Source organism: Pungitius pungitius, chromosome 4 (assembly GCF_949316345.1).
Source record: "Pungitius pungitius chromosome 4, fPunPun2.1, whole genome shotgun sequence".
NCBI classification, from domain to species: domain Eukaryota; kingdom Metazoa; phylum Chordata; class Actinopteri; order Perciformes; family Gasterosteidae; genus Pungitius; species Pungitius pungitius.
Window position 1 is genome coordinate 18,367,294 of NC_084903.1, and position 26,726 is coordinate 18,394,019.

At 41.7% G+C, this 26,726-nt stretch overlaps 1 protein-coding gene across 1 annotated transcript; it reads right to left on the reverse strand.

Moving 5' to 3' along the window:
* Positions 1-639: 639 nt before the first annotated feature.
* Positions 640-15,514, reverse strand: loxl1 (lysyl oxidase-like 1). Its single transcript, XM_037456587.2, has 7 exons — positions 13,977-15,514; positions 10,058-10,166; positions 9,287-9,424; positions 4,199-4,355; positions 3,985-4,080; positions 3,702-3,817; positions 640-2,839 (listed from the first exon to the last, which is right to left on the reverse strand). The coding sequence occupies exons 1-7, from the start codon at positions 15,118-15,120 to the stop codon at positions 2,833-2,835; spliced, it is 1,767 nt and encodes a 588-aa protein (XP_037312484.2). The 5' UTR covers positions 15,121-15,514; the 3' UTR covers positions 640-2,832.
* Between the last annotated feature and the right edge of the window lie 11,212 nt (positions 15,515-26,726).

Consider the following 26,726-nt stretch of genomic DNA (forward strand, 5'->3'; position numbering starts at 1 on the left):
ACAAGGTAGAAGAAAAATAATACAAAGATTGTAAATAAATCATTTACTTTCTCTGAAAAAATGAGAATATTTATTTTTGTGTAGTTCTATGTTGAGCTCAAAAACGTTATAAACTCCTCTCACTGCTGCCAGATTATGTCATGTTCCCTTTAATTGTAATTAAAAACTAAAACATGATGAAATGAATGTATCTTTGGTGACACCATGTGACCGAAGCAGATTGTTTTCCAGGATGTCCAAACATTTTGCAGTATGTAGACAAAGATAATCGCTAAATCAACATATTCATTTATGCACAGCACCAGTGCCAACGCACAGTTGTTGGGTTCACTGTTTGGTGTTTGCATGCATCTTATATGCAGTGTGTGTTGTTCTGTTCTCATAGAGTTCAGATGTGAAACCCTGCCCGAATCGTGCATGACAAATGAAACAACGTGGCTGCGAAGATGCCTTAATGAATTAAACATATTACACCTAATCTCTTATGAAGGGGATTATTTTAGTAACTTGTCACACCTGTCACACAGCATTTCCTCAATCTGCTGGTAAGTATTCTATGTGAACCTCATGTGGAGCATGGCAATCCACGGCTGCCGCATAATCTTCATATTCCATTGAGTGCACACAACAGATGTGTAAATGCATTTATTGTATAAGACATTTTTGAAGATGCCAAAGATGGTGTCACCCACACTTGTTGTGTTCCACTGAATCTCAGAATCACATGATGTTGCATTTCGTCAATAAGCGTGTAGTATGATCATGCGCTACCCACATGACAAAAATACAGATCTAATTAAAGAACTGAATATTTACAGTCAATTTAGCAATGATTTGAATACCAACGACCATGTTTATTATGCATTGAGAGAACTTTGTTTTAAAAAAAGAAAAGAAAAACTCAAACCCACTTTCCAGTAATATAAATTGTTATATCGTTATACAACTGCATTAAGGCACACAAATATGGCCTACGGCTGCTAGTTTTAAAAATTGGGGGGGGTGGGCTTTAATTGAAAAGCAGTCCTAGGAATCCTTTTCTCCCCACGATTAGTGTAAACTACAATGTCAGCAAGTTTGCAGCGGAACTGTCTTAAATATTGCCGGCATTGATGGAACAAGAAGTGAGTCACAGTGAGCTGTTGATGAGGAGCTGCAGGTAACATTGCTATACACCTCCAACTTTTCAGCAAGATAACCACTTCTGTTACTGTGCCCCGCTGCTGAGTGGAATACTAGGAAATCACATCACAGTTGCCCATTGCATGATGGAGGAAGTCCAATTATTGCCTGACTTCTTTAATAAAACTTGGAAATGTTTGGTTCCGCTGTAAACAGATAAATGCCTTGCTCTTCGGATGTACTGCTACTTACAAAGTTGCTACTCAAGGAGTGTATGATTAAACATTACACCACATTTGCCTATCTGTAACCACAGATGTGAAATCTTAAGGATTGTTACTTGTGTTTTGGGATATTACTCCCTGATTGTTTGCATCTCAACATTGTTTGATCTTTGATATGTTCAATGGAATAATTCTTTAGCTTTGTGATTCAGTACAGTGGTAGGTGACCATAGAGAACCATTGCAGGGATTTCCAAATGGAAACCAAACACTTAACAGGTAACAGCTCACTCAGTTGGAGAGGTAGAGATGGCTTTCTAATGCTCTGGGTTATGATGCTTATTTCTGTAGCCACAGTATATAGATCCATTTGAATAATTAATACTATCAAAGAAAAAAAACAAGGTCATTGAAATTGACAAATTACAGTAACAGGTCAAACTGGATAAAAGAGTAAAATGATCTACAGTACATTATTAAAGTCATGCATCACTTGGATATTTATATCTACGTTCTTCAAATGGTAAAGATGACCTGTGTTCCATCTGGCCAGTGTTGATGGTTGAAGAAGAGACCCCAAACAGTGTAAATATACAGCTTTACATAGTGTGAGTCTGGTTTTCTGCCGAGCTTCCTGTTCATGTTTTACCGAAATAACAAAGGCCAAGAAAGGCCAAAAAAACATAAGAGGATTTAGAGGAAGACAGCAACACGTATTAAAGCTCTGTTTTTATGTTGCCTTCAAATTTGATGGATTTGACAAATGCAAATATGCCCTGCTGTCGTCCTATTGCTGTTAACACAACATGAAACTGGATGTGCTCTGAGAATCACAGTAACCCAGCGTGACCCACTGAGGCGGTGAAAAAAAAGAAAAGAAAAACTAACACACATTATAGTTCTTCTGAGTCACTGGGCATCTCTGTCTGTCCCCATAAGGCACGGATGAATGCACCTGGGAAGACTTTGTCCCTTAATTTTATTTGTTGGATCGCAGCTGAACCCTGACTTGTCTGGGACCACTTATTTCAGCACCACCACCGTTTCACACTTTATTTATAATTCAATCACAGCCACTCAGACAAAAGCTGTGCCTATGTTTGTGTGCAGATACAGTAAACACCTTTTTTTTTAAGTCATCAAATGTATTCCAACACCAACAAAAACCAACTGGTAGAGATGCAATACGAGAAATATAGTTGGTACGACAATTTTGTGAGGTACGTACATTGAAGGAATGTAATTTGGTCATTATTGGGATTTCAAGAGGAAATGATGTGATATATAACATTGTATGTGTGTGTGCACGTCAATTCGAAACCTCCACATTATTTTCAGTGCCTGTGGAAACTGTAAATTGTTTGCTATAGGCAACCAGGATACGATTTAAGACAAACAACAATGAACCGACAACAAATGGATTCCATTCACATTTCAATGGAATCGCAATCAAGGTCCCTTTAGTGTTGTAGTCTTCCAGTGACTGATCAAGACCTGCAAAATAAACAGACAAAATGAACCTTAAAGAACCTTAACATTCCAGGCTCATGTAACATGAGATACTGGACAAACTGAACAACTGCTCAGAAAAGGTTTGCAGCTGTCTTTGAAATATATTCTGTTCCCATTATTTTTTATGCCAATTTTGTAGGCTCTTTTGTTTGACATTTTAACGTATTACATTCATATTCAATGATGATAACGATTATTTGACTTTAATTTGGGCAGGCAATGTGTGTAACCATAATTAGTGTCGGTATAATTACATACATTAACATAATGTTAATGGATTCTTTTTCAAATATTGAATTTTTTCAAATATCAGATATTAATGATGGAAATAAAGCTTGTGGCATCTGCTAATATAATTATCTCATTGGCATCACTTACTAACTAAAGTTATTCAGCTTTCATTAACTCCGAAAATGCTTTGGCAAACATATTTTTAAGTGTATATTTTTATACGAGTTCCGCACAGAGACCGCACTTGAACCTAATGATGATATACACTCACTCTATATAAAGTCTTTTCAAGAGGATATTATAGTAATTCTAAGTGCAATGATACACCTCCTAAAACACCATTGAGTTCAACACTCCTTCATTTCCCATTGAAGGAGAAAATGAAAGTTTCAGAGAACATAATTCATTTAATCATCAAATATTTTCAGCCAGAAACCCATAAAATCTGCTAAGTAAAAGACGTCTTATGAAGAGCCTAAAACATGCCTATGTTTTTTACACTTTGTTCAGTGAAACAATATGAGAACATGACACTGTGCCTTTGGTTAACCATAACAAAAACAAAACATCTGAAAGCATTGTGTTAAAATAGTGTCCGTTCAGTCTCACTTACTGTGTTATCTTGCAGTTGTTTGTTGTAACAAACCGTCCCGTGTAGTGTATGTTACACCTGACCACATTGTTGGTGAAGTCTGATTCCAGCACCAAGAATTTGGGATTAACCTGGAGCTGTGACACAAAGCGTGGAAGGCACATTACAACTCGCCATAATCAATAAACAACTGATTGGTCATTTGAACACTATAATGGAAATTTCTTTTGTGTGTCAAGCCAAACTAAGCACATAGTGTGTACATGAGGATAAGACAAGAGGATGGGTGTCACATGACACTTACCTTTAGTATGTATTTTCCCGGCTGGATGTCTGTAATATCGATCCATTGGCAGTCGATATCAGCGTTGTACGTGTCGTAGCAGCCAGGGCTCAGACCCTGGAGAAACAGTGTGGAGGAAAGATGCTCACATCACCACTGATCATACTGATCAGTCACAAACAGTTCTACCAGGACGCTGACATTCCTAATTTTGTGTTTTAGTTTGCTGAGTTACCTGAGTGTGAGTGGTACAGGCATAGCGCTTCAGATGGCCAAAGTCACAAGTGGTGTCCTCCAGACAGAAGCTAGCCTTGTGCCCCTCAGCCACTTTACGGCCAGTACTGACCTCCAGTAAATCATAGTGGCTGAACTCATCCATACTGTGGTAGTGCCTGCAGGAAGAAGCAAAAACTGTGAATGTCACCAAAAGTCAAACAGTGTTATCCGTTATGCCATGTGAGTATCTGGGCAGAAAATGTAACACACGTGTTCATTAGTTTGTTAATTACATTGCCGTTTTGTTGAAATTCAGCCTATCCAAGTTGAATTGTAACTTCAAAGGCCATCAGTGAAATGACTGAACTGTTGAACTCATCTGTTAACAAGTGATGTTGCACCTTGACTGAACACATTATGAAGTACCAAAGGACAATGGATGCAAATTAATGGCAACAATAAAGTATTGCTGAAGCACGACATTAACACCCTAATGATGTATGAATCTTGTTAATTAGCTTGGATCATTCGCAAGATCAGAAGTGTTTGTGTGTGATAGTGTATGCGTTGGTGTTTATGCATTTATGTATGTGTGTACAAGTGGGGCTATTTTCATGCAGACAAGCACAGATGTGCGCGTGTTTCACAGTGTAGGTGTATTTGTGCGCTGTTTGCGGTGTGTTTGTTTGCACAGCTTCAGCGGCTTAGGGAAGCTTGGATGCTCATGGCCACTGATCATCTCAGCTGAGCCGCAGTACGAAGCGAGTGACTTTGTCAGAGAGCTGGTCTGTTTTAAATCATCTGCAATATTAACAGCTGTATGACTAGTACCTCTTCCAAATATCCAAGGGAGCCTGGACGCTAAACCAAACCAAAACAGACACATACGGTATGCTACAATGGATATAGTATTACCGTTTGGAGTATATATTCATAGAGAAAGTCTGTGGAAAGGTGTGTAACTGTAATGAGTCGGCCTGGGTATGGAAGTGTGTGAGTCAGTGGCGTTCCCCGGCTTTATCGATGACCCCAACTGCAAATGGGAAGAACCTGTATTAGTGGAGTGGGTTCTTGGTTACGGATTGAACTCAGATTGCAATCACGCAGAATGAATGATACGTAACAGATGGTATGGAGAAGGAAAAAGGTTGGCTCAAACCAGTCCATCTTTTATCAGCAATTGTTGATGTTGGTATACGGGAAAAAGAGCAGCGGAGAAAGAATGCAGCCTCGGGAGAACCAATGCTGATGGTCTGAGAGACTTAGACATGTTTGCATAGTTTCCTGTCAGGCAGGAAGTCTGCGATCCACTTGCCGGTGGAGCTGGACACGTTCAATTTGGTGTTTTTCCTGCCACGTAGAAGGGATAATCGTGTTGAAGGCTGAGCTGAATTCTACAAGCAGGACGTGGGTTGTTGAGGTGTCCAGATGCTGGAGGAGGAAGGGAAGGGCCAGGTTGACATCATCTACAGACCTCTTGGCTTTGTGGAAAAACTGAAGGGGGTCCAGGACAGGGTTGGTGATGGTTTTGAGTCGGGACAAGCCCAGGCGTTCAAAAGACAAAGCTCAGGGAGATGGGCCTTTAGTCATTAAGTCCTGTGAACCTTGTTTTCTTGGGGACAAGGATGATTTTGAGGTCTTGAGGCAGGTGTGTATTCAGTGTGGAATGCAGGTATGTAAGATTGTCTGTAGGATTGTGATCCCATCAGATTTCAGCACTTAATATAATAATCAATTACAGTATTTATTTCCATTTATTCATCCTCTGCTTCTTAGATTACTCCATACAGTATATTTTAGAGGTGTTGACTTTAGTTGATGAAGCAGGCGAGGTAAGCACTGAATCTCCTGAACTCACACAAACTCAGATTATATAAATATCGGCCTTACTTCATAGCCCATTTTAAAACGTAACATCTTTTACTGGAACAGTGATTAAAGATTGAAGGATGACTTGGAAGGAAACGTGGGTACTTTGCACTGATGGAGCAAATGGCCATTCGAGAACTCCTTTTTTCCATAGCGGAGGCCAGCGATTATGAGCGCCTCTCAGATTTAAAACCTGTCGGTTTTTATCTGCTGCAGAACACTATCTACATTCTGATTAACATGAAAATAAACACGACTGAGTGGGTTCAGGGGCGTATTCTATATGGGGCACATATGAGTATGTATTCACACATCTATACATAAACCATGAACCAGGGCAGGAGGGCCTCAAAAGGTTGAAACACAGTCTTTGTATTCTCAGAAGTGGCGTTTGTTTCAGTTGCAGTCTTGAGATGATTATCACCAGTATACTGTATGTGTGTGGGAAATCAAAAGAAACAGTGTGGGAAGCAAGGAGAAAGGGTGAGAATGGGAGGTGCTGGATTATGAAGGTTCCTGGAAGAGTCCCCTGCCTGGATCCCGTCGCTGACTATGTCAACTATAGTGAACGTAGTGTTGGAAGGACAAGTACGGGATTTAACAAGACTTATTTGCAATTGTAGGTTGCAATACAATTCAAAACAATCCAATCCTTTTTGAAGTAGTGAGTCATTTTCCACCCTTGTAGCAACAAACATACTGTGCTGTGTTGTAAAACACAAAGAACTAAAGCAGGTTCTTTGAGAACTATTTAGCGCTGGCCCGAGATCTGCACTCCACAAAAAAAAAAAAGATATGAAGATATGCTTCTAAGCCCCTGAACAACTAGCGGCCATGAACTCTGACCGCTAAGGTCCCGGACTTCAATAAAGTTGTAACATAAGGGACAAAAAGATAAGAGAACATTATTCTTCATCGGACAAGGAAGTTATGCCAAATAAGCAGTGTTTTAATGACTTCCACTTGTTTCCCACATGGAAGGGAATAGAAAAATCAGATTAATGTAATTCTGTGTTCTTGTTTGCGTAAAAAAATAAATAGAATTCCAACATTTTCACAGCACCATGATTCTCAAGAGGATGCTGTTCCCTTCCCTTCTTCTAATACTCCAGTGAGAAAGAAGGGGGAGAAAGTAATGAAAAGCAAAACTGTCAACTACACAGCTTATTCAACAGAAATGTAGGCCAGGGAAGTTTATTGTGAGAATGTGAACTGGAGATTTTCTTCCACTAAAGAGAATTCTTTGTTAACACTCTGTCCTAGTAACCCATATCCATGCCATCATAATTTAGCAGCTGTGTGATCTGGTGTCACTCATCGACAGGAGAAATGGATTGATTTTTCATTCCAATCACACAGCCGGTGGAATGATTGTCTTGGCTTTGTGCCTCCTGGGAACCACAGTGTAGATGCAGACTGATGCCAGACAGAAACAACACTGCCAATCTCCTAACGGCCAGTCAACATTCTTCTAAGATGAGGATAGTAAAGTCGGGCCTGGCACCACAATTGAGATAAAAGCCAGTCTATAGAATAAATTGTCATAAAACACTGACGAAACCCTCTAATCAGCAGTCCCCCACAGCCACAACTGGCTTGCTAAATCAACTATTATCTGCCCGAAGAGGCGGTTTCAAACCCCAAAAACTGTGTAAAATTAATTTTCATGAAATGTTGAGTATTTTGTCCTGTTGTTTTTTTTAATAATGCATCCCACATATGTATACGTGTCTATATACACTCACCGAAAAGATTATTAGGAACACCATACTAATACTGTGTTTGACCCCCTTTCGCCTTCTGAACTGCCTTAATTATACGTGGCATTGATTCAACAAGGTGCTGAAAGCATTCTTTGGACATGTTGGCCCATATTGATAGGATGGAGATTTGTTGGATGCACATCCAGGGCACGAAGCTCCCGTTCCACCACATCCCAAAGATGCTCTATTGGGTTGAGATCTGGTGACTGTGGGGGCCGTTTTAGTACAGTGAACTCATTGTCATGTTCAAGAAACCAATTTGAAATGATTCGAGCTTTGTGGCATGGTGCATCATCGTGCTGGAAGTAGCCATCAGAGGATGGGTACACGGTGGCCATAAAGGGATGGACATGGTCAGAAACAATGCTCAGGTAGGCCATGGCATGTAAACGATGCCCAATTGGCACTAAGGGGCCTAAAGTGTGCCAAGAAAACATCCCCCACACCATTACATCACCACCACCAGCCTGCACAGTGGTAACAAGGCAAGATGGATCCATGTTCTCAATCTGTTTACCCCAAATTCTGACTCTACAATCTGAACGTCTCAACAGAAATCGAGACTCGTCGGACCAGGCAACATTTTTCCAGTCTTCAACTGTCCAATTTTGGTGAGCTCTTGCAAATTGTAGCCTCTTTTTCCTATTTGTAGTGGAGATGAGTGGTACCCGGTGGGGTCTTCTGCTGTTGTAGCCCATCCGCCTCAAGGTTTTGCGTGTTGTGGCTTCACAAATGCTTTGCTGCACACCTCGGTTGTAACGAGTGGTTATTTCAGTCAAAGTTGCTCTTCTATCAGCTTGAATCAGTCGGCCCATTCTCCTCTGACCTCTAGCATCAACAAGGCATTTTCGCCCACAGGACTGCCGCATACTGGATTTTTTTCCCTTTTCACACCATTCTTTGTAAACCCTGGAAATGGTTGTACATGAAAATCCCAGTGACTGAGCAGATTGTGAAATACTCAGACCGGCCCATCTGGCACCAACAACCATGCCACGCTCAAAATTGCTTAAATCACCTTTCTTTCCCATTCTGACATTCAGTTTGGAGTTCAGGAGATAGTCTTGACCAGGACCACACCCTTAAATGCATTGAAGCAACTGCCATGTGATTGGTTGATTAAATAATTGTATTAATGAGAAATTGAACAGGTGTTCCTAATAATCCTTTAGGTGAGTGTATATAAATATACACTGAAATATTTTGACTCACAAATTCCGCTTGATCGGGACCTTTACAACTTTTCGAATCATAAATCATAAATAATAATATCCCGCTAATTTGTGATATAGCTGCAAACGTCTTATGTGGATATCCATGTATACCAGCTTATGTTTTCAGATATTAATTACATAAACAAAACAGTCTGTAAGATAAATCAGATAATGATGCTACGTTATCTCCCTGGTTACCAAACCGGATAACACAGCATTATTTTCTGAGAGGGTGAAATGTGTTTTGCATTAAGTACTTACTGGTGACAGCTGTGCCACTCCCAGGTCTGACGTGGCCTGTTGGGCATGAAGTCGGCAGTCCCCCTGTTCTTCACCCTCTGAGGGAATCGCAGCAAGACCCTTAGATCGTAGTCTGTGATATCGGGGCCATAGGCAGAGCTGAATGGTGGACAAAAATGGACAACTAGCTGCAAAAAGAATGTCCAAAGAAACACCAAAGAAAAAAAAACAGGACTGGAGGCACTCGAGTATCTACTAAATATTTCATTCTACAGAAATAAAAACCATCTCTCCTCATACATAGTTTCAACACAGTGAGAGGGAACATGCTGTTGCGCGATTAACTTTTTTGGGGTGAAAAAGGAGGAACAAGCTCAAGTTCACAACACCAGTAAGGATCTAATAGGTTCATCTTGTGGCCGTTGTTGACATTGGAGTGTATTATAAATCACAAGAGGCCATCTGTCGGTGATTGCTGCAAACTCAGACAGGATATGAAAAGGCTTTGAGGGATGGCTGTGCTTGTGTTGGGGAAGAACATTTAAATAGTGCCTTTAGTAAGGATGCAGTGGAAGGGCCCAGGCTCAGGGCTCATGGGACGCTATCCATAACAACAACAACAACAACAGTGTCCATCCTGTTAGGTGACCGGTATTCCACTCAGATATATTGTGTTGTTGATCAACGTTTTTCATTATTTCTTTTAGATGTTATTATATACCCCAAAATGAATCAGGTATACCACCGTAGAATGGCCCCAAGACGGCAAAAGACATCCAGAAGTGGGCTTACCTTGAAAGACATTTTTCTTCAGCAGCACAGCGGAGAGAGTACATGTGGGCTCTCTGGATATATGTGGAGGCCTGCACATAGTTGGGATCAGGAACCAGGTCGGGCAAACCTAGAATGATGGACAGACTGCTCAACCTACATTGTAATTCTGCCTTTTTACAAAACATCCAAGCTTACTTCAACAAGTAATTCATTTGAAGTAATGTGCTTACAAATCCGACAAATCTGAAACCGTATAAATCTGCTTCGAATACAAAAAAACAAAGGATCTTTTAGACTTTATGTCTACTACTTCATTTATAACTCAATTTATAACACTGCTAGTTTTGCTGAGGGATTCAATGATTATTCTTTTTTGGGTGATCATGTTTTGATCTCTTTGAATTCCAGCTCTTCCCGTCAATGCCACCAACTGTTTCCCCGGACACCGACAATTCATTCACATATTTGTCATCAACTCTTTATTACCTGGTAATTATGGTGGGGCTGATCGGCAGATACCACGGGCCTACAGTTCTCTGCCACTCTACAGCACATATGTCAAACTCAAGGCCAAATCCGGCCCACGGTGGAGTTATCTTTGGCCTGCACAATAATATTTGAGATCAAAGTGTGCACCAACCGGCCCAGACCTAAAATTAGTTTGACACCCCTGCTTTGGAGAGAGCCTTTGGCCACTAATTACTTTTAATGTCTAATGTCATGTGATCTTCCGTGTGCACCTTGCACCTTGATGTGAATGGGTCCCTTGAGCTAAAGTTTTGACATAGTAAACTCAGAATGTCATATCCGTTTGGGATAAGACTAAACTTGTAAGTACGAGCTGCAGTATCACAGGGGAGCTTGTTGTAATGCATCCTGTGTTTTTCATTCTGCAAACAAGTGACAGAGATGAAGAGATGAGGAAAGGCACAGGCACACAGAGATAAAGCAAGAGAGCCAGACAGAGACGCGGCGGGAGAACGTGCGTGCCAGGGCAAAAACAACAGTGATCTCACTCCACTGCTGCTTTGAAAGTGGGCAATTGACCCGGTCTGTAAGTTTTAAAAAAACGCGAAAAATACTCTTGCCATTCCCAATTAAAGCCATGCCAGCAAGGGTCTGAGGGGCAACTAAACAACCACTGTTGTTTAGCATACAAAGACACTCACACATGTGAGCTTGTACTTGGAAGTGTTAATGAAAATCACAAAAAAAAGCCAAATTTAACTATGGAAGAGAAAGTAGATAATAAAAGAACATGCCGTTTTTAGATTAACACAAAGGGCTTTAGCAACTGTCGGTTAATGCAGTCTTGGCCCAGTTTAACACCCCAGTAAGTCCTCCCTCTCACCTCCAAGTTTAAATTGAGGCTTTGACGTTGTAAGCATTGTGCGAGCACTGTGTAAACAGCATATACTGTGTGAAAGCTCTCTCCAAGGGAGACGTACAGAACAGGAGAAGCCTCCTGGGTTTTTCCAACAGCAGTCTCAAGCAATTTTCTATCTCCGACACCCTAGAAAAGGCTTTGTTCCCTGGTCCCTAATCTTTTGAAATGTGAAATTGTGTGTCTTTCAGAGGGATCAAGTGTATTGAGAAGCCAGAGCTGATCGGCTCTCGACAGCATTTGACAAAGCCATACATTACACTCTAAGTGGGCCAGGGAGAAAAGATACTGAATCCTGCCATGCATTTTATACCATCTTATATAGCATCTTAAAATACACCAGGGCTCCTACCCTATATACTCCTGCTTTAAGTGCCGGGCTGTTATTTGCATTGATGGATCGAAATACTTGAAGTTCTGTGAGGAAATTTAAAAAGGAAAATAGTGTTTGATGATGAGTTTCATAGCTTGTTTTGCTGGGGACTGTTGTCCTGTTGTTAATACATCTTAATAATTTTCATGATAATCAACAATTCCTTGTATGTCTGACATATTTTGGTAATAAATGTTTCCTGATTCCTCATTCCTGATATATTGCAGATTAAGTTCAGTGGTAGTGAGATGCAAAAATCGTTTTTCTTTATTTGAAGACATGCTTATGCTTAGATAATGATTAAATCGTTGTCATTATACTTTAGTACAAAACACCAGAAACATTGCAGCTTTCAAAGCTACACTCAATAGAGAGCCCAATCCAGTTCAGTAACTGCTCTTATAGTAGTGATAACAAAGAAAAAGACATATGTGAATAGATTATATTCATCTGAAATGCGTTTTCAAATTGAGCTCATTGTCGATCAGAATCTTTGCTTTGTCCATTTATCTGAAAACACAAAAAGGTATTTCTCAGGGGGTCAAAAGGAGGATGTATGAATTCTAAGCTTCAGGAGCACACCTTCTGCTTCTTTAACCTTAGTATTCAAGCTGGTGAAAAGTGAAGATGCCTTGTCCTCCTTTACAAACTTGAGTTCAGTTCTTTCGCAATAAAAACTGACGAGATGGCATTTTATATTGATAAAAAGAATTCTGGATGCAAAAGCATGTTTTCAACACTTTCAACACTGACTACATACAGTGTGTCGTGTAATGTTCTTGCTCTCTTCATGCCACGCTCTGCCACCGCCAATCCTTTGTCGTTTTGGCTGTGGGTCAAACCCTGTTCATTATATGTGATTCTGGGAACAACTTGTATTTCCACCATTTTTTAGTTAAAAGCAATGACTGGAAAGTGACTCTGGTTAGTGCACCCATGCTAAACCTACCATGAAGCAATTCAAGTTCTGTTGAATATGGCCCAGTAATATATTTAAAATTGAAAAAAAGGAGTTCTATTATATTACAAGCATTAAGTCCTTGCAACATATGTTCATTTTGAGATATAGCAGTGTGTTATTTACTGCCTCTAATAGGACCCAACGCTGCCCATAGAAATGGCATTAATTTGCTTAGAACATATGCTTGTCTGTTGACTGAAGTGTTAAGTAGATCCAAAACCTGCACACCCAAATAGTTATTATGGTACAGTAACAGCTTAATGTTGTACCATGACGCAGTGCAATAAAAATGTCAGCTTTCCAACAGCTCCCAATGGCGGCACCTTCATCACAGTGATTACTGGGAGCTCTCAGGCATCTGCACACATGTTGTTTTTTTGTTCTCTAGAAATGGCTCCTGGCAATAGAGTGACTAATGAATGATGGTTGAAACACACACGATACACTACTGAGACTGCAGCACAGTTAGGCAGATCATTGTGTAACACAAAAGGTAAATCTGCATTATTAAGCGTCTGACTTCTGTCAGCTCGGACCAGACACAGCCGCTGGTAAGAGCATAGAACATGCTTTCCCTCCTGCATTAACATTAAGCGCAAGAGAAACGTCTTCCTTAACAGCACTTTATGAAAATATATTATTTAAGCCAAGGTATTGCACATTTCAACCCTCACTTATGATTTCCTGTAGCTGATGCAATGGACCCCATGTGTAACAGGGACTTTCCATATCCCCCCACCCCCGAGGAGTGGTGAATTACTGTACCCCCCCCCCCCTTGTTTCCCCTTTCCTATGCTCACATCCAGGAGGCAGACACAGCCCCACAACGCCCCCTGTCACCAGACCGCCTATGAGGTCACCACTACCACTACCAAATTCAACAAGCCGCGTGAATCAGTCTACTTTTGTGTAACACAGACCTGCCCACACAAAAAACACTGTGGTTCCTATGTACTCGCTCTCTATTGGCAGGGTTTCCACAAGCCTGGTTTCAATGACCATACAAATAAAAAGATTAACCTTCTGTCCACTTTGCTTAGTTTGTAAAAAGAAAAAACTCTGGATATCTTACAAACATTTTTGAATTCATATGTTCAGCAACTAGAGAAAACAAGTAAATATATTCCCTGTTTCCACTGAAAAGTTAAAATACTTCATTGTGAACCTTGGAATTGGCTTCAAATCAGACCAAACCCAAAGCGAAAAAAGCTGACCGTACCTCTCTGTTGTGGTCTGTACACACTGCCGACATTCATGCTGGGGTTCTCAAGGCCAGAGTTGGGAGAACTTCTGCCTGCAGGAACAGGCTGCAGGAAAGGAGGCTGAGGTCTTCCAAATGGAGGAAACTGCTCATGCTGAGGGCTCCTTTCTTGTGGTTGACCAGCTCGTCCAGTTCTGTCCACTACCACGGGAGCTGCCCGATTGGCATCAGGTGCATTGACGGCAGGAGCAGTCTCGCCGTTGAAAATACTGTGGGTGTATCTGTGGTCCAAACCATCAGCAAATGGTGGTTGGGCAGCACGTTCGGGTACCTCAGGATTGGGCGCATAGCCATAAGACTGGTGGTAACGGTAGCCATCGTCACTAAATTCAGAGGGAGAACCTGGGAGCACTGGGGTCAGATCTCCATACACTCCACCAGTATACCCCTGCCCCGCACCATACCCTCCTCCGCCATATCCCCCACCTCCATATGTCCTACCGCCATATGTCCCACCGGCATATCCTCCTCCGGCAACAGGCTGAAAAGGTGGCTCATAGCTCCTGACTGGCCCTGCTAAATAACCAGGGTCGTAAGGTATTGGTTGAAAGGGAGTCTGCTGAGGGAATGGGTTCTGTGGGTAAGATGGTATATTATAAGAGGATGATGAGGATGATGATGATGATGATGAAGATGAAGATCCTGTGGATGGCCTGAAGCGGGAGCTTGAGGATCCTTGGAACTGAGTACCCCCTGTGCTGCCAGCAGTTTGTCTCCAGTTGTCAGGTACTTGCCCAAATCCAAAGGGATGCCGTGCCTGCCCACGGACAGTGTCAGAGGATCCTCTTGGTGGAGCCTGTCGGCGGACATTGTTCCCCTGAGATCTTTGTGAAGAACGAGCGTCTGCCACAACAACCCTGGGACCTCTGTCCTGGGCCCCTGCCCCAGCAGGGACATATTCAGCCCCACTGTTCAGCAGGCTAAACAGCCGCCCATTGTTCTCCCATCGTATCACCTGCCTCCAAGGGGTGGCCGAGCTGTCCTGCCCCTGGCCCTGGCCCTGGCCCTGACTCTGGCTCGGCTGCCGGGTCTGTGTGGCAACCTGAGCCTGCCCTGAGCCCAGCAGGACGAAAACCAAACATGCCACAACGATACACAACATACTGGCTCTAAAGATGCCGTGAAAAAAAAAAAAAAACTCTAGTCCACCAGCAGCTCAAACTCAAACCACCTGTAGCTCTGTCAAAAAAACATGTGTATCTTCCTTTTGCAAGTACACCTTTGCTGAGTTTGTTGAGGCAGACGCAGGATTGAAAAGTAAGCCTGTAGTCGAGTTCATCTGCAGGTTTGTACTGGCAGCAACAGGGGCGGTTGACTGTGAATTAAAAAGCAATAACACCCATGAGAGTGAAAGTTGGCTTCAGAAGACCCACTGGGGATGTTGTCGTCTGTTGCTGTGAGGATATTTCCTGACTTCTTGTCGGTCTGTTGCCTTGCTTGTCAGTAGACTGAGCATTGCTTTCTGCCTTCTGGAAAGAATTGTCTGTGCACTGCAGGACGGCAAGCTTCTATTTGCCCGATTGCTTACAATAGGCTGTGAAAAAAACTTTTTTTAAGGAGAGGTCCCACATGGCCCTAGTGCTAGTGATGTTTCCTGGCCTGCAGCAGCCAGGGGTGTTTGAGGCTTCCACAGTCAACCTAACCACCATCTGCAAAGGCACTCACACATATTACACATCTCACTTTCAAGGGTTTTGCTTTCTCTTTACATCCTGTACAATACAAGCATACTCAGAACATGACCTTGCTTTTTCTTAAGGTGTTTCAAAGGTGTGTTATGTTTTCACACTAAACCTTGAAGAAATCCAATAACCATGTGCAGATGGGAAAAGACGATGGTAATAAGGACACTGGCACAGAGCACCACACCGATGCAGTTCACACACCAGGTTATTTCCAACTTATAGGCACAAACAAGCAGCTAGCGAGGATGTGCTGTCCTGTAATCCGTAATGTGACTTCATAGGAAAAAGTTGCCTTGTATCTACAACACAATTTGTTAGCATTCGTGTTTTGGGTATGTTACAACATGTGGTTTGTATCCTCCACCCAAAGAAATATCAAAGTGACGTCAATTAGGAAGGTAGCAAACACTCCTCCCACCAACACAAACATGAACGCCTCTCTCCACCCTCCATTCCTCTTTCTGCTCGGAGTATGCTGAATGCACAAAAGACATGCATACATGCAGAACACTGTGTGTGCTAATGTCTGTGAATACTCAAAGCTATGTTTCACTCTGAAATACTCATTTACACAAATGCTCAGAGATACAATTCATTAATAAACACTTTGATGTGGAACTTAAAGCCGCTTGGTTAATGCTTGCATTGTTAAGAGTGAGTGCATGCAGGCAGAATCTGATTTTCGGCAGTTTGTAGGCTGTATTGCTTGGGCGATGGCCACAATGTGCCACTGTGCAACTAAAGGACACTATTTCTCCAGCGCTGTAGTAGTTAACATTCATATTGCCTGAAACAGGAGCCAAAAGCATGTATTCTATTGCCATGTGACAGGCAAAGTATCTTCACTAGTCCCATTCCAGTGTGTGTAGACCGTTCTGCTGCAATACTGCATGAGGGGATTTTGCTTGAAAGTGACACAAAATGGAGAAATACCTTGAGGAAAGATAGTGTCAGGCTCTTTTGGGCTTACACTGTCTCACTGTGTTCAGTGCTTTTTAAACACTGGATAGTTGTGATAGATCAGTGTTGTTTTAACCTCTCACTCCTATAGTAATACATGAACATTTGGCTTTTTTACAGATTGATCCCAAAGGATTTTTCTCAAGAGACAGAAAATGCTTCTTTGAGGAGGCAGACCAATAGAGAGCTTTGAAATCCTTTCACTGAAACATTCCACAGAGATTATTCTTGTTGTGAGTCAGGTTTGGTTGTTTTTGTGTGACTGCTGTGTGCGTCTCCCGTCTGCTAGAAACACCATGTACTCTGTGAAGTTCTGTGAAAGAAGGCATTGATCTGAGTCACTATGCAGCACACAGGAGGAAAGCCCAGGGAGGAAGCATCCTGCTGAGAGCCACCTTGAGCTGCACAGAATCAGAGCTATAGAGATGCTATTATGTACTTGGAACTATGTTCATCCTGCGAATCAAGAGTCAGGAAATGATATATATTTCCTGACTCTCTTGTGTGTATTGGTATGTGAATATATCTACATATAGAAGCACATGCATACATATAGATCCTAATTCTGTGTCTTATAAACATAACTCAATAAATGTTGCCTGAAACATGTAGCAATTATAGTTTTGTGATTAAACTGCCAAGGCTTTTTTTAACTGATACATATTTTCTAATCAGGGCAGACACCTCATTTCTTTCTATTGTCAAAAGAGGATGCCCTTTCCACATTTTGACAGCTGACAACACGAGATGATATAAAGAGATGAGATCTCATAATTAGGGAAATATCTCTTTCATATATTATTCTTTAAACTTTGCAGCTGTCAGATGTTGCAAGAGTTGGCCTTCTTAATATACTTATTTCATCCTTTCTTGTTCTAGGACAAAATTGATATCCAAACTTAAATAACAATGAAAAACAGCCTGCCTCTGTAGAACAGCTCCTATCCTTCACATGCAAGTCCACATGCTCCATTTGTGTTTTAGGATTTGGAATGGAACCATGCAGCTACGGTTCAGCGAAGTTGTTTGAAAAAAAGAAATGATTCCGTGATGACAGCTTGTGTATTCAATATCGGACATGATGATAAACCACTTTGTAAAGTTGGTAAGGAATTTGACATACTCAGCATTTAGTTGTCCTACAGCTTTCTTTCCCATCTGTAATCTGCTGGAAAAACATTAAAAGATTGCTGTCGCTGCATTTTCTGTGGAACATTTCCCGCTATTTTGTACAGAATGTTTTGGGTCATGGGAGGGGATTCTTTTCATTATTATTATTATTAAATAAATAAGGAATGTGCCTTTGCTGTTAAGAAACATGGATTTCATGTAAAAATAGGTCAGTTGAATAATTCAAACAACGTCCCAGTCAAAATGAGTTTATTAGTGCAGTGAGAGCAGTAGGTTTAACAATATAAACTGTATCTGAAGTTTGAACCTGTAATAATAGACTCCAGAGGAACGCAAACAATCCCCTCTCTTTCATCTGGATGAATCCACACAACTTCTAATATAAAATAATTACTTCCATTCGCAATCCTCACCTTGGCTTCACAATGACAGAGATTACAGCCTAAGTTGACACATTTGGTCAAACCGTTGGAGCAGACAGCCTTTCGTTTACCCACCTGCTTTCCATTAATATAATATTCAGCCAAGGTGAGTCATCGAGCATCCGCACATTGTTCTTGGCTCAGTCTCAGAAACAATGAAGAAGAACCAATAAAAATGCCACAGTCTGCGCCAACTGGCAGCGCCCCCATTCCTTGTCACTCCTCACTATCACTGTCACATGAAGGCAGAGAATGACCAAATAAGCTGTAGAAGAATGAGACACCTAGAGTAGAAGCACTAAGCACAATACAGCAAAGTAGGATTTTTCTAGATCGGGTTGATTGTCCCCAGACGGATCATTTCGGATACAACAGCGCTGATTAGGTTATTTCGACTCTTCTCGTATAATCAATTGGACAAGTCTCTACAATTCTCCTTAAATAGGGAACACATTTGTTTGATGAAAAACAAATTACTTAAATGCATCTAGAGTTAAGGCCTCCAGTTCACAGAATTTCAAAATACAGTTTCCAAAAAAGTGAGATTATTTAGTCCCCAGATCAGGGCCGGGTCTAGACAGGCATGTATGAGGGGGCAGCCACAAATCTTGAGGGGGCATTGTAAATTACTGTGGTCTCAAATGCTTGGCACACTTATTTAGTTTGAGGGGGCACAACATTTTTTTGAGGGGGCCAGGCCCCCTCTTGCCCCTGCCTAGACCCGGCCCTGCCCCGGATGATATTGACATAGTTCAGTGGAAATTAGGGGTCAAGGAGAGGAAACAGAATCTGGCCTCTACACCCAACACTAACGAGTATCCTTTGATACTCATTTCACTGACCATTTGCAATGCTGCCTCGTGTTCGTCATGGAACACGCTCTGTACAAATGGTTTGATGAACACCTGTCAGAATATTTATTTGTAAACTGCTAAAACTAAGAAAGACAATTATTATTGCCATACAGAATTTACATTGTATTCATGACAGCATCCACAATCCGACAATTGATATTTTTTTCTTAAGCATATTATTTATGATATTGTATTTAGCAAATTTAACAAATATTACAATTTATATGTTTTTATAATTCCTTTTTTTCAATTGTAGAATGGACGCATTTGTAACAGACATTTCCCCCCTGGTTCTGATATTTATCTACAGTTTCCTTGCCAAAGAAATGGAAGTTTGTCCCGCTGTATTGATACCCAAATCCTCAAAGTGCTTCATTTAGCTGAGGGTGCAACTACAGGGGAGAGAGTGATGTGATTGATGTAAAACTCTGAGGTTAGACTAGGGAACCAAGAGCTGTGGGGAATATCCGTGCTTGTTTGGGGCTTACAGTTGAGTTTCACTAATGAACAACCCACCAGAGTGTAGCAGGCTGATGCAATTGAGAACCTTTCACATCCAAACAGGTACTGCAGTCGCTATTAAAAGGTCTCAAATCACTCCTCTCGGGTTCCCTCAACATATCACATTTCTATCAATCTTTTTTACTCAATTTCTTTAGAGCCTTTTCATTTCCCTCTTAACCATACAAAAGTATAAATGAACCTTCATGTGGTGGTTTTCCCTTCTCACAAATTGTGAAAGAACTCGAAAGGGATATTAACATGTGTAAGTTCACGACCAGCAACCTCAGTTACAAACGTCCGAGGCAGCGGCTAATTTGAGCTTGGATCCCCAAAAGCGGTGGCCTTTAGCGCACCCAACCTAGCGGGAAGGCCATGGAAGCACCGCACACTCTAAATCAGAGATTATAATGCAAACAGCCCGGCAGGACTCACTAATGACCAAGGTGGGCCTGAGATGCAGCTTCAATCCTGCTTTCGGAATATCAATTAGGTCTCTCAGGGACGGGGAGATGGAAGGAAGTGATTGGCATAGTAAGCACCTACAGCTTGTCTGTGGACACCTTTAGCACACACTATGTGCCGCGATGACTGCTGGGAGAAATCAAGCAAAAGGGAAAAGATGAAAAAACTAAGTCAAGATGGCTAAGATGGTGTGGGTGGGGGCGAGTGATGCAAGAGAGAGAATTCCATTGTGATGTGTTTTCAAAAGAAAACGAGGAGCCTGGAAATGTGTTGGATCCACCTATTCAATTGGCTCCAGATATCCACAGCTGGTCCCCAAAGAATCATCTCCGCAGATGTGTTGTGTGCTGTTGCCTCCGCATCCCAAAGCACCGCCCTTCCTCTGCGCTCTCTCTTTTCTCAGCTCTCGGGTCCCCTCTTTGTTACACTGGGTAGACAACACAACCGCGTCCTCGTAATCAGATCCTGGCTGAGCCGGGCTACAGTGCAGAGAGACGCACAACAGGCCGAGTCTGAAATCATCTCACACCGCCACTTGATATTGTTCAAGGAGAACGTGTCCTCAAAGGCACTCCTCTGTACAGACACAGAGGCAGACACACTCAAACACACCCACATTCGGTAAAATGTGCAAGAAGAACGGAAAAGCCTTCGCTCACTGGATTTGTGAAGGAGTTTAGTAAATTATATTTTAGAGGGCAGGGTAATATTATCGTGCCATTAGTGCGAGGAATACCTTTGCTTAGAACAGATTAACCCCTTGCATTTTTATCATTTGATCAGCAGAAGTCAGCTAGCCAACAAAGAGAGCATCTCCTTCATGCTGTAACAATGGTCTCCTGGTGACTTTTAATATTTCCACTTGACTTATTTTGTTTCATTGTGAACTCTTAAATTGTTCAAGATAGAGAAACAATCAATGACTATCATAATCGTTACACCAGTTAAGCATGTAACCATTTGTAGCCTTACTTTTGGAAGGTTGTCATCGTCTTTTTGTATCTGTGATCAACAATGTGAATAATGGTCTTCTGCACATACTACTAGGTGTACGGTATCTACCAGAATGATGACCACAGATAAAGCCCTTTCAACTGGCAGAAAGCATTCAAAGTCATTTAAATGGTTAGTCAAATAACAAACTGATTTCTTTCTTTTTCTGAATACATTGTGAGGTTTTAGTGGAGTTGGTGAACTGTTTGGACTATTCCATGAAGGTTCTGTTGATAATGGTATTGTTGTCATGGGTTTGGGTTCATGTCTTGTTTTATATTGTAGTTTCATGTCTCTCGTAACCTGGGGTAACTTCACTTCCTGCCTTAACCCTTTCTTTCCCTTTGACCTATGTCCAATCACCTGCACCTCCCCAGTGTATTTAAGCCCCGTGAGTCTCTTGTCGCGTCATTGCATGTTCTACATGTTGTTGGTGTCTTTAGTTTTCTCGCCTGATTGTTTTTTTTGGATCTTGGATCTATTAAAAAGTTAAATTTTCACCTAGAACTCTGCGTTTGACTCCTGCCTGCACAAACCACCCTGACAATTATGCATTGTGATGGTTATCACGCTAACATCCCTATTGAACTGTATAAATTCTCCCCACATCGTTTTCTATTAACTGGAGTTTAGTTTTTTCCTACATCTGTTTAGCATTTCCACCTTATTTCTCTTTCCCTCGCGCCCCCTCCCTCCTTGCCAGGGGAGAGTGATGGATCTGATATGCCATCGAGTCAGATTACAATATGCAGTTCTCACTGATAAGCAAAACAACTATTTTCTTTTCCCTTATCTCCAAGAGGCTGTGTTTCTAAAAGGAGAACTAGCCTAACTGGCCAGAAATCATTATTCATCTTGATCTGAGACCTGATTATGATTTATAGGCACTGAAATCTCACACCAGTGGTCAGCAGTAAGACAAAAATGTCTTGAAACCATGTTACAGAAGGAGAGAATCTGTTTGGAAATGTAAAGCATCTTAGTCATTTCCCAGGTGTTGAATTTGGAGCTTCTGTCTGACATTCCAACTTTGAAACCTTGTCTTGTTTAAAGTCAGAGTCTAGAACTTTTTGGGAAGATCCCGTAAGGATACCTTCCACTCACCAGAAAGGGTTGAAGGCATGATGTGTACATTCGTAACTTTAGCACAAATAAAAGTCCCAATCTACTGTGTACATTGCAATTACCATATAATATAAAAAATCTAATTCCACATTGATTCAAGACATGTGAAATCAATCTTAAACCAATAGATGCCCAACAGTCAGCATGACGGAAAATCTCTGCTACACATAATGCAGTCAGAGGCCAAGGTTCGTGTGTTGTTTTAAACATGTATGTACCTTCGGAGGACTTTCCTGAGAACATGTTGCAATAACGTCCTCATTCACAGTCCCATGCCGTCACACCTGAAAGCCGCTGATTCCACACAAAGGCTTCCACTGTTGGCCCATGTGAACGGTTTGGTGCCTTGCTCTCGAGCACTACAGTTGCAGGGAAGCAAGGGCGTGTAATAAATATTTCACTAACGCAGGCTGCCTCGGCCCAGTGGAATTGCAGAGTATTTCTGTAATGTATGCTGCTATGAGGGATCAATGCCAAAGTGCTTCAGAAAAAGGAAAGAGAGTGAGAGTGCTGTGCAAACCCACTGCAGAGGCCAAGCCAAAAAAACAACTGGAATATTTGCTCTGGGCTGCTTGATTTAGTGTTCTGGTATTTTGGATTAAGAAGAGCGTGTTAAAACACTTCCCAGGCATTTCCTGATGATCACATTGTTGGCGGACACATGTTGGCAGAAAAAACTAAACTTGAAAAAAAAAACTCCCTACATGAGATGAGCTTCAGATAAAAGATTACCGATGGAAAAAGAGGATGAAATAACATGCTCGGCCTAATGTTCAGAGTTTAACGGTCTTAGAAGGTTTCTAGTTTTAACCCGTTAATGGTGACGTGTAAATCTTCCTCAACTCTCGCTCACAGCCACTTCTAAAGTGACGAGGGGTCCAACAAATTACTGCCACCTTGTGGGTTCATTCATGGTGAAACGGATTCTAACCCAGATTGGTTACCTTATTAACTTTTCAACGCACATCCCCTCATAATCCTTTCACACTTTTAGCTATCTTCCTTGTGTCAGCTGTAGTCTGTCATCATAAAGATAATCTCAAATAGAATTCAAAACCTAGCATTATTCTTATTTAAAAAAAAACCCAAAGTATCATCTTTCACTAGTTTCGAATTGCAATGTATGCATGAAGACAAAAGCTCACATTTGGATTTTGTCAGGTGATAGCATGCAGCCCAAGGAAGGCTGTGCACACTGAGGCTTCTTAGTGCCTCTGATTTTACTAGATTAGTTACACTGCTTGATGTAAACAATTCAGCGTGGAGACATCCAACTAATCCAGAATATTTTAATACACTTTGTTTCTAGTTGTGTATTGTGTGTGTGAGCTTCACTTCACAGGCACCATGGCTGTGGAATGCTGACTTGGAATCTTCTTTGACCTATCGTGTCTTATTAACTATTTTGCGTCCAGGACGGAATAAAAAGAAGCGATGTCTGCTCTTTCCATGCAGCAAATCACATGAATAATCAGTTGGCCTTTTTGCACTTTAAAAGTGTTTCTTAAATCACAGAATTCAGTTTGCCCTTTGCAGGTCGTGGATGGATGCCTCAACCGAAGAATAAATAGACATGCTAAGCATCCAATGACAGCAACAACTTAGGATTCTCGTCATGGAGCACGTTTGTGGTTTTTAATCAAACTGCAACCTTCTACCCCATTTTTTTCCAACAACTCCTACCTTTCAGCCCAAGTGAGTGGACTCTCCTCTTCTCGCCAGATAAGCAAACAGACTTTTCTTCAACAGAGAAATACGACACTAGGAATGTAGGATTTGTCCTCTATGAAAAAGGCAAAGAAGGCCGGACCCTGGCTCCTTGTCCTGATGCCTGAAATGTCATTCTGGCCCAGCAATAAATCAAATAGGGTTGGAATGTTTTTACCTATTACGGTGAGGTGCATCGCTGTCATCCACACTCCTGTTCACTCCCTCCCAAAATACACCTCTCATTTCTGCTCCATAGCACTGTCCCCGTTCTTCCTCACCTTTCCTCCCTCTGTGTCTCTATCGTTAATTGGAAACGGATGTTGTGAATCACTCCCTACATAATCACACGCATTTCTTTAGAATCATACACCGTTCTCTCTGTAAAAGTCAAACATGCAAACCCGCACTTACCACAATGAGAATTTATCACTTTGAAAGTCCTTTACATAATACAAAACCAACTCACTGTAAAGAGAGATAAGGAAAAACCTTTTCACCTGGTGAGAGAAGCTCTTGTTAGAAACTAATTGGTAGTAACACGCACAAAGCCACATTTCACTCCCCTCTTGACCATACAAGTGAGACATTTTCCTCACTCTTATTAGTCTCACTGCACCGGTTATCCCACACCTCATGAGTTGAAATATTACAATGCCCTCTCCTGTTGAGCCGTCTTTATGCAAAGCATCTGTAGTCCTCCTGCATCACTGAAGGTTCTCAGTAATCAAAACTAAGAAAATGATTTTTTGCAAAAGGACGGAAGGGTTTCTGGCTATTGAAACGTAGCATCAGTGGACCTTTGCAAACTCTTTCCCGGGCTAAGAAAAACTGCATTGTTTCTGTTTACTCTAAAGAAGTTCCCAGGGGTAAGAGTAGGGCAGCGAAAGCAGCCACGACATGAAAGTGGCAGTAGTTTGATAAGAGCAACAGAAGGCAATTACAGTTCAGCAGCTCACCAGAGAATTGGAGGCTGTAACCTGTTGTTGGTACGGCGCCATCACTAAATCTGTGGCAACGGACGGCGCTGCCTGATCCGTCATTTTCAGTCTCCCGCTTTCACCTTCACATTTTCCCGAATCAAAACGCAGGTCTTGTTTTCTCCAGTGTCTCCAGACACCATAACAACCCCAGCACTAATGTCTGTCTGGGATATTCTCGGTTACCTTCATGCAATACGTTAAGTCACAGTGTGTGTGGATGTGTCCGGATGTGCAATCACCATCATTTTTTCACAATAAGTGCAACAGGTGTAAATTGTAATACCTTACCTGACTGAAAGCTGTTCATCCAACCACAAATCCAAAGTATGCATGAATGGTCAGAAAGGGTTCTGTTCTGTGATGGTTAGGACCTCTTACGGCTGACTGCTGATGGCTCCTGGCTATTGGAGGAGCAGAAAGCAGCAGACCTGTGTGACACCATCGGGTCAGAAATGGATGAAGCCTGCTGAATAACTTGTGTTCGTATCTAGGGTCTGTACGCTGGAGGAGAGGTAAACCGGAAAAGGCAGGAGACACATAACTAGGGGGGGGGGGGGAGATGTTCAGCTCACTCTAATTACAGAAAGAGTGTCCTTTAGGGATTTAGTTTTGCGTCCAATGAGCAACAACACAGTTTGGTAATGGCAAAACTACCTTAAAAAATGATTTCTGTTTTTAAGGATCCCTTTCCAGGATGAAGCTAAAAACGAAAACTAGATGTGTTTTTAATGTACGGGTTTAGTAGATAACGGCAAATACTGCAGTGTATGAATCAATGTATGGTTCCGGTGGTTGTTTAGGGTAATTTACGTTTAAAATGCTAGCTATACCACTGTCTCTCCCTGTTTGAAGAAGGTTTTTCTTAAGTAGGTTGTACAGAATGAGTGAATTCTTGAAATAATAGGATGCTTAACTCAGTGAGGCGCTAAAACCTCAACATGTGCAATTAAAGCACAGGAAAGCTCATTTTTCAATCCAGTCATGCCTATCAAACTTATCACACCTTTTTTTTCCATTTGGTATATATATTTCATTATTCAAGCCTTTTTTTTCCAAACACATACACAAAACGGATGGGTCAGCATTTTCTATTTGTGTACCTTTCCTGTTTAATACCTGGTGTTTCCAGATAATGATGTAGTGGTGCCAGCAGATGGGGGATTGGAGAAGTGGAGCAAGGGGCCTCAGCAGTGCTGCTCAAGGGTTTCATTGTACAGGTCAGCACTATACTACGAATGGCCAGCACACACAAACCTGCCTTTTAGATCATGCCTTGTCACGAGGAAGGTCAGATGAATGTGGAAAGTAGACAAATCACACTTCACCGACAAAGGAGCAGGAGACCAGCACTGCAAGTCCCAGCGCTTAGATGTGTCTCACATGACTAATGCTCCTGGCCTATGGTGGATCATACATGCCATCAGTGTTCAAAGCCTCAAATCCAGTCCCTGAAAGGACTGCTAGTTTCACCACAGCCCCCCCCCCCCCCATTGGGTGGTCATTAGAGGTGGTTAAAATCCCTCACCTATCCACCAGTAGATGGCGTGGGCGATCTGACTGTTCTGCCAGAGGTAGTGGCTAAAGATGGAGGCTCTCTGCTGTCTCGGCTGTCTTCATAATGATGCTGAGTTACATAAGAGTGCAGTATCTCTCAGCAGGCTCTCCATAAGAAATAATGCGTTAGATCTCAACCCAAACTCCCTGCTTTTATTTCTTGTTGTTTCTGTGCAGACCTCTAGCATAGAGCTATCAAAATGTATTTTTTTTTCTCCTCTCCCGAGTGAAATCCTGCTTTGATCGCTGACCTAATTAATGAAGCAATTGATGAATGTAAATATCAGATTAGTTATGCAAATGATCACACCACAGGAAAAAATTATAC